Below are 9,280 nucleotides of genomic sequence, written 5' to 3'. Positions count from 1 at the left end.
GGCATTCACATGTTGCCACTATATCCCAGCAACCCTAACTCTGGCCTTTCTTCTTAAGCTCTGAGCCTCTCATTCTCACTGGGCTCCTTCCCCCACACATGCACAGGCACGTGCGCATGGCTCCTAACTGCTGGGCGCCTTGCCTCTTCACTAGGCTCCAGACCCCTTACTAGGCTCTCCAGGCCTCTCAACTGCCACTGGTGCAGACTGTCAGGTGCCCCACTGGACCCCACTCTACACCTCTACCTCCATGGAGGCCTATACTCTGCCACCCTACGCTGGGGCCGCCCCCCTGCCCCGGCTCAGGTGACTGCAGCTGTGCCTGGCCCCACTCTCCAGGGTCTTGCACCCCACATAGGCTCAGGTGGCTGCAGCTGTACCTGGCCCCAAACTACCTCCAATGTTAATTGACCCACCTGAAGATGGGGGCTGGGGTTTAGGCACCCCTACTTGCTTTCCACCGGGGTGGTAACTGGCCTGGCATTTCTGGGGGGCTAGTCCATGAACAGCCCCACCGGGCCACCCATCCCCAGCAGGGTGCAGTTTCAGCTCTTGCCTTTAACTCCTGGTGTTGCCAGAGCAGCAGCTCCACCAGGAGATGTTGTTTCCTCGGTGCCAGGCAGCAGAGTGCTGCCTCCAGGTCTGCTGGCCTGAATCTTAAAACGGCCGCTCATCAGAGCTGGGGCACACCTGCTAGTTGCCTCTTCAGGCTCTTAAAGTGGCAGATGCCAGAGGTTTCCTTAATAAACTAACCTCCATTGATAAGTTTCCAGCAAATACTGTATTAGCTACTATAAATATCACATCTCAGTACATCAACATCCCCGGTGAGGATGAATTGCAAGCCATAAGGAATACCATTCCCAGTGATGACATTGTCCTCTCTTCCCCGGTATACTAATAGCATGTTCATCATATGGACAAATGGGAAGGAGCCTCTAGAGGAACTTCACCAAGAGTTTAACACCTTCCACCTCTCCAATAAAAGGACTCTTGAATACTTGACCTAGCAAATGAATTTCACGTGAAATTTCGTGGTGGTATCCAATGGCTACATCACTACCACACTACATAGTTGGCCTCTCAAGTAGCATATGGGTATAGGATAGAGTCAGTAGGCAGAAAGTCCTTCTGCGATGGTGCCAGTGCCAGGGAGAATGGAGTGTCCTGAGTTACCAAGTTTGTGTATCTTGGGTAATAAGTAAAAGGTGCCCATCTTGGGTTCCTGTGGGGCTGAAATCATAAATCCTATCCTGTATTTCTGGAGGTGTAGCGTCTTTAGAAGGTTATGTAGTTCCCTCATTTCTAAGGCTGAGTATGGATCTCCATTCTCCAGGACGGGGGTTGTAATGTAAATTGTTGTTTTCTATCAATTTTAGAGTGGACTTGGAAGTAGAAACAATTTTGTGCTGGTCTAGAGAGGGGCTGTGGCTGAGTGGAGTGCAGGAGATTTCCTTCCTCTTGTGCTGTGTAGGGGTCAGGTCTGTGGAGAGTTGATCATATTGTCTCCGTGTCATGGAGATATTTACTTAGTCTTAGGCAGTGCAAAAACCCTTTGAGGTCTCAATACAGCTGCACCTTATGAAGTAGTGTAGTAGGGCAGAAGGCAAGATCATGGGATGCTGTAAACATCTCATAGAATCATAGGGCTGGAAGGGACCCCAAAGGTTCATCAGGTCCAGCCCCCTGCATGACCAGGAAAGCCATCTGGGGTTAGGTGACCCCAGCCAGGTGACCGTCCAGTCTTCTCTTGAAGACCTCTAGGGTAGATAATTGCACCACCTCTGGGGGGAGCTTGTTCCATAGTCTGGACACCCTAGTTGTAAAGAAGGCTTTCCTAATGTTCAGCCTGAAACTCTCTTCCAGGAGTTTGTGGCCGTTTTTTCTAGTTTTCCCCCAGGGCACCCTGGTGAACAGTTGTTCACTGAGCCCCTGATGTACACCTCTGATATAGTGGTAAGGCACAATCAGTTCCCCTCTCAGCCTTCTTTTCTTTAGGCTGAAGAGCCCGAGATCCCTCAGCCTGTCCTCATATGGCTTGCCATGCAAGTCCCTGATCATGCAGGTGGCCCTTCTCTGGACCCTCTCGAGCTTTAGCACGTCCTTGTTAAAGTGCAGCGCCCAGAACTAGACGCAGTACTCCAGCTACAGCTGCATCAATGTTGAGTAAAGTGGGAGAATCACTTCTTTGGATTTCCTGGAGATGCATCGATTGATGCATGCCAAAGTTTTATTGGCCCTAGCGGCTGCTGCATCGCATCATGCTGGGGTTTATTGTTCCCCCAGATCCCTTTCATTTGTAGTGCTGGTCAGGTTATTGATGCCCAGCCTGTAGGTGTGCTGGAGGTTCTTCTTTCCCAGATGCAGCCCTTTGCATTTCTCTATGTTGAACCTCATCTGGTTCCATTCTGCCCAACATGCCAGCCTGTCTAGGTCTGCTTGTATCTGCAGCCTATCTACGGGTGTGTCCACACAACCCCATATCTTGGTGTCATCCACGAACTTGGCCAGTGGGCTTTTCACCCCCTCATTCTGGTCGTTGATGAAGATATTGAACAGCACTGGGCCAAGCATCTCAGTGAAGCTGAGAGCGTGGTTAGATAGGCTGATGATATTGGATTGTGGGATTGTTGCAACATATAAGTTTGGAAAGTTTTGTTTCCTTCATCTTTGTTAAGGAGGGCAGGGGTTTGCAATATCTGCATCCAACTGTGAAGCCTTTCTCCTCCTGGTACATGGCTGTTATGTCCCAATAGTTCTGTATGCTGCTTGTTAGTTCTGCAAGTCTGGTGTTGGCTTCTTCCTGTTTGCTTTATAAAACATTGATAAAATGGTTCTTCAATTTCTCAGAGACCGTAAAACAGTTTTTCCAACTAGGCTGTGTGGTACTTGTCACAAAGAAATGAGAGATACAGATTTGTAACAAGGCAGTGTATCTTGGGTAATAAGTAAAAGGTTTGTAACAAGGCATGATGCCTATTCAAAAGAATTGGGAGAACCAAGGAGCAGCCAGCCTTATTCTAAGCAAGGCAGGCAAGTCAGTGAGAGATTCAGTGAAGATTTCAAGCCAAGTGCTTAGTAGTTTGGAAAAATAATAAACAGCTGAAAGTGATAGGCAATGTTAGTGAGAAACTGTGCAGCCTGCCTGTGTATAACAAGGTAAACAGAGTATCAGTATTCGGGCTTCTGTGAAAAGTGCATCTTTTGTGTCTGACTTGAATTTTCAAAAAACCTTAACTAATAACCTAGTATTATAGCGATTTAAGTGTTCTATTCTACTAAAACTTAATTTAATGTGTTTTTATGATTATTATCTTAGAACTTACAGTTTTTTAAAATGCCAATTCTTGTTTCATATAAATAAAGAGTTGGTTTTTTTCCAAAACTTTTATAGTTGCTGTTCTGAAACACATTTCTCTATCCTTTCAGTCCCTTTTGCAGCTTCAGGATCAGACAACATCTGTCTTGTGTTCTCCTTCTGATGTGCCTGATGGGGGATTTAATAATAGAATCCCCATGGTGATGCGGGGGAACTGCACCTTCTATGAAAAAGTGAGGCTTGCTCAGATCAATGGAGCACGTGGCTTGCTGATAGTTAGCAGAGAGAGACTGGTGAGTGTATGCTTAGGTTTTATTGGAAGTTCTATTATATCTCTGATATCAAATTCTTGTTTGCATAATTTAATATTTCACCTGGTATTTTATTCCTAATTTTTGACATGTCTCAATTCTTCCTGGACCTGCTGTATTTAGTTTATTTAAATATTTTTTTATCTTTGGAGTTTTAGACCTGGAGTGTTCTTTGTGTGACGGACCAGTAAGGGGAGCTCCTGCACTGAGCCACCCACCTCACTGTGCCTGACCACCTACCAAGCTCTGAGTGCCCCTCCTGGGGTGTCTCATGTCTGGCCAACCCCCTTCCTAGAGCACACCCGCAAGCTTGGGGTAACCGCTGCCACCACCCAGGACTCTGGTCTGTATCCAGGCCCAGTGCCCCCTGTGGTACACAGGCCTTTTAGACCATGAGGGTGCTTGACCCACTGCGAGAACTTAGGGTGCTTCCTTTAGCCTGAAGCACAAAGAGGTGTCACAACTTCTTCAAAACCTAGGGTGTCCAGACTATGGAACAAGCTTCCCCTAGGGTGGCCAGACTATGGAACAAGCTCCCCGCAGAGGTGGTGCAATCATCTACCTTAGAGGTCTTCAGGAGAAGACTGGACGGTCATCTGGCTGGGGTCACCTAACCCCAGATGTCTTTCCTGGTCATGCAGGGGGCTGGACCCGATTAAACCTTCAGGGTCCCTTCCAGCCCTATGATTGCATGAGTAGCCTCCCTTAGTTAGCCAAGCATAGGGAGCTTAAAGGCATGCCCTAATCCTTCTCCCAGCAAGTCCACAATGCTTATTATAGTGGAGATCTTGGTTAAAGAGGTTAGGCATGGGGAAGGGTACAGGATAGAAAAGTATCAGATAATAACCCAGAGCAAACCATGTCAGCTTAGTAGCTGTTTTATATGCTTCTGCATTACAGTAAGCTATATATCTAGATAAGTTCCAAGTAGTTTACTTACTTCAGCATCCTGAGGGGAAAAAAGAGAGTTGCAGATGTTCCAGTTGCTGCATGTAACTTAACACAGCTGCTCCCTGCTCCTAGGGTGTCTTAGCTTTATATAGCCCTTTTGACATCACCTTCAAGACCCAATCAAGGCCAGGTGTTGTTTGAGGCTGACCAACCAGTTTAAAAAGCACCACTGGTCACCTTAAGAAACTGACATGCGCTCAAGCCCCTGCCCTCATGCCATGAGGTCAGTGCTAACAGAGTAGAGATGTGGAGTTCCCACCCTCTTACCTGAAGTCCCCCGTGTCCGCAGTAACCTGGGGCAGCCAAATTGACAGACAGGTGAAAAGACAATAGCAAGGAAAAACCTAATAGAAGACTTTGGGAAGAAACTGGGATAGCGTTCTTCCACACTTTCCCAGTGAGATGCTAGAATAGACACCTTCCTCCTAGCCTTACAACTGTCGATTGAGAAGCAGCATCAAATACTGGGTGCTGTTCTTGACTTCAAGCTAAAGTATGTTCAGCTCTCTGCCCATGCTTGATGCCCTACTTAAACAACTTTGGAATTGCTTTGCTGAAGTATAGCAGCTCAGAGCTTAGTGATCCTGGCATTGGAAAGGTGATCCTTAAAACTGTATTCTCTGCTGCCTACAGCCTTGAACCCAGGGCCTTGGCCTGACCAGCAGTACCATCTTTCCCAACCTGTTACCCTAACGTTGTTTCCAGAGGCTGGATAGAGCTTATCCAAGACTTTGCCCACTCCCTAATACGCGGGTGGCTGGCTCCTATCACTAGACGCTCTGTATCGCTAGATGCTCCACTTCTGCTATGTAAGTCCAGAGAGAGGAAAAGGAACTGTCTGGCCTGTGTGTATTTAGTGACTGACATTGACCATTGTCTTCAGAAAAGGAGAGAAGAAAAGAAATACCCTTTGCCTGGTCCTCTGCCCCATTCAGATAACCCTACTACTGAACTCATGCAGATAGATGGCTAGGGGAGGAGGACAGGGCAGGGGGAGGAGTGCTATCATCTTACCTGAAATATAATGGGATGACTATCAGCAGAACTTGTGTTTCTCCTGTGGGACATCAGGACATGTGCTTACCTGCTGCCCTATAGAAAAGGATGCAGGAAATGTGCCAACCCAGGCCCTGCAAGGGCGGGGAGTCAGCTTGGGGTTGACACAACTCAGTTGGGCCCAGGCAGGACTCCCAACAGATACCAGTCCATAGGGGGTTCTGTTTCCCATGGAAGGACCTAGGTTACCTAAGAAATGCAGATACCATCCCTCAACACAGGAACTACAGCTACCCCACTGGTTTAAAGCGTGAAGCAAAGATCATGCGGTAGGGTCCATCTATGCCATGTCTGAGATGGAACTAGTTGCCTTCCAGGAGTAAATCCACAAGAACCTGGCCTAGGGATATGGTGGCCATCATACAGGACATTCCAGTTTTCTGCTACTCTTGTCTTCTATTGATACAAAACTAGACACCTTTATGTCCTCTATATTTCTCTTAAGAGAAAAATAGAGGACGTAAAGGCATCTGATTTTGAATCAGCCGGCCTGTCCTCTATGATGGCCACCCTACCTAGGGATTTACAAGGAAATTTCACATTGGCTGGTGCCCCTGGCCTGTTCTTCAAGGAGAAAGATGGAAGGTCTCTGTGTGGACTACTGGACCCTGAACTAAATCGTTGTGTGAAATCATTATGAAATTAAAGGGATATGAAATCGTTACCCCTTACTTCTAATCCTAGAGCTACAAGATCATCTAAAAACTCTCTGCATGTTTAAAGAACTTGATCTCACTGGTGCATGCAATCTGGTTAAAGTAAGGGTTGGCAATGAATAGAAAATGGCCCTCTGAATCTGTATGGACATTTTGAGTACCTGGTTATGCTGTTTGGGCTAACTAGTACAGCAGCCACTTTTCAGCCCTTTTTCAGTGGCAGAGCTTGAAAAATGTGTATTTAGCCAGTCTTCTGCTGAGTTCCTTGCCTTTATTATGTTCCTAGAAGGTCTGGAAATGGACCCTTGGAAGGTACAGGAAGTCTGCAGGTGGAGGGCACCCTAAAATGTCAAGGAACTCCAGAGATTTCAGGGTTCACAAATTTTTATGAGCAAGTCATCACCAATTTTGCCCAGGTAGTGACCCCCCTGTCACCATCCTGCTTTATAAAAACATTCAGTTCTGTTCGTCTGCTGAGGCCTAGCCTGTCTTTGAGCACCTGAAGCAATACTTTACCTTAGCATAGTGACCATACACCCCAGTTTGGCAGGGACACTCCTGGATTCCATAGCCCGGTCCCAGCAGGTTGGTCAAAAGTCCCAGGCTAGAAAAAGTCTGGCAGGGAAGTGGGGTGGCATGGTGCACCAGGCAGGCAGCCACACAGGCACCCCTTCTGCTGTGCGAGCCCAAGGACGTGCCATGTGCGGGCAGGGTGGTGCCTGCTCCAGTCTGTCTGTCTTGCTCCTGCATAGCAGCAGCAGTGCCTGCCCAGCCACCGGCCTGGCATACCATACTGCTCCACCTCCCTGCTGGACTCTGGCTCGGGACTTTAACCAACCAGCTGGGACGGGGCTATGGAATCTGGGGGGGTCGTGGCCAAACAAGAGTGTGTGCTAACCCTACCTCAGCCCTGGTTTTGGCTCACCAAGACCCAGCCTTGGCTTTGTGGTGGAAACAGCTGTCTCTAGCATAGTAAATGGCACACTAGTCTCTCAACAAAAGGGCCCAGAGCAGGCACTACACTCGTGTGCTGCCTTTTTCTCCAGGCTCTTTCCAGCAGAACAAAACTAAGAAATCTTGGACTGCCATTAGAGTGGACTTTGGAGACTAGCAGCATCACCTGAAAGGAAGTTATCATACAATTCAGGTCTTTAGCAACCACAAAAAATTAGAATACTTTCAGAAAGCCAAAGTTTTTAACCACAGGCATCTCTGGTGGGTTTTCCCCTCCCACACTGTTTGACTTTCAGATAACGTACCAGTGTGGGCCTCAAAGTGGGAAGGCAGGTGCTCTCTCCCAAAAAGCTGAGTATGATACAGACTCTTCACAAGACATTCCAGAAGCTAGCCCTTTCCTAAAGCCCCAAACTTCATTAGTGTTACATTACCCTTGGATCGACCCTGTGCAACCACTAGGGAAGAGTGAGCCCCAAAAGACCAGCCCATCTCCATAAAGAAGAAATATTGCATTAGGATGGGGTTATGTTTACTAGGGAAAAGATCTCACTGCCCCTGGCTCTGCTAGGTTGACTATCATATGTTTTTTGTCTAAGCCATGACTTTCCGCTGGCAGGACCTCATGGAACAAAAACTCATACTCACTCACCTCTCGTTATTTCTGGTGGTTGTAGCTGCACAGACAGTGCAGGCCTTTGTCTATTCCTGTGACATGTGCTTGCACTAAAAGGCTTCCTCAGAAGACGTGAGGCTCCTCCAAACCTTTCCCACCGCCACCTTGACTGTGGGCTGCTGTTGCCCTAGATTTCCATCATGGAGCCAGCAGGCTTGAACAGTTTTTGTGTGATCCTGACTATGACAGATCAGCTTACCCAATGGTCCATTTAACTTCACGTGGTACAACTCCATGGACTTCCAGATCGTTTTTCATCGGACTTCAGTTGACTGTTGGCTCTGGCGCAAAGCCCTATGGCTACTGGGAGTCTGCACCTACCTCTCCTCTGCCCCTCATCTCCAGACTGATGCCCAAGTTGAAAAATCAAATCAGATCTTCAAGCAGTACCTCCATTACTGCTTGAACTTCCAGCAAGACCATTGGTCTACCTTACTGAGAATTTGCATATAAAAATTTTGAGTACTCCTAGACCAGGCAGTTTTTTACTACCCTTGGTTTCACCCAGCACTACCCATAGGATCGATCAACCCAACAGCTATGGAATTGGTTCAGCATATTAGGTTCAAGAAGTACTGAAACAACACCTCAAAAAGGCAAAGGAAGATTATAAGGAAAAGGTGGACCCACGCTGCCAGCCAGGGTCTGCTTACTTCATGGACCAGAATGACTTTGTTGAACACCTTCATACCAATTGGTCCTCATGAAGCCTGAACCACCACTTCCTAGGACCGTATTCCATTAGCTGGCAGATCAACCCAATGGCATATGAATTTCAACTACCTTGAATACTAAAAATCAGCCCAGGATTCCATGCATCTCTCCTCAAACCATTTATAGCAGGGGCAGGCAATTATTTTGGGTGGAGGGCCACTTACTAAGTTTTGGCAAGCTGTTGAGGGCCACATGGTTAGCCCCACCCCTTGATAGGAGCCCCTTTTCCCCCCCCCCCCCCCCAAGTTGTCATCTTGGAACCAGAAAAATACCATATTAATGAATTCTGTAGATGTTTGCTTTTTAGAATATAATTTGATTTCAAAAAATATTTTTGTCCTGATTTGCATGTCTTTGTGTAGTGTACCCAGAGGTGATTGACCCCTTTTCCCCCCCCCCCCCCCCAAGTTGTCATCTTGGAACCAGAAAAATACCATATTAATGAATTCTGTAGATGTTTGCTTTTTAGAATATAATTTGATTTCAAAAAATATTTTTGTCCTGATTTGCATGTCTTTGTGTAGTGTACCCAGAGGTGATTGAACAATAGCTAAAAATGAAGTCTTACTCTTGTATATTGGGGGGGGCGGTGTATAGGTTTGTGGGGGGCTGTGGGTTATGGGGTTTGTGGGGGGCTGTGGAT

The 9,280-nt window shown here is 47.1% G+C and overlaps 1 protein-coding gene across 4 annotated transcripts in view; it reads left to right on the top strand.

The window, feature by feature from the left end:
• The window catches only part of SPPL2B (signal peptide peptidase like 2B), a 126,127-nt gene that overhangs the window by 22,275 nt on the left and 94,572 nt on the right, over nucleotides 1–9,280 (top strand). For all 4 annotated transcript variants that reach the window (XM_025193057.1, XM_025193056.1, XM_025193055.1 and 1 more), the window contains exon 2: nucleotides 3,430–3,612. In XM_025193057.1, the coding sequence (XP_025048842.1) occupies nucleotides 3,430–3,612 (183 nt within the window). The remainder of the gene's footprint in view (nucleotides 1–3,429; nucleotides 3,613–9,280) is intronic.

This window comes from Alligator sinensis, unplaced genomic scaffold (genome assembly GCF_000455745.1).
Source record: "Alligator sinensis unplaced genomic scaffold, ASM45574v1 scaffold189_1, whole genome shotgun sequence".
Taxonomy (NCBI): domain Eukaryota; kingdom Metazoa; phylum Chordata; order Crocodylia; family Alligatoridae; genus Alligator; species Alligator sinensis.
The sequence above is the reverse complement of the archived record's forward strand: the minus strand, read 5'-3'. Positions and strand labels throughout refer to the sequence as shown.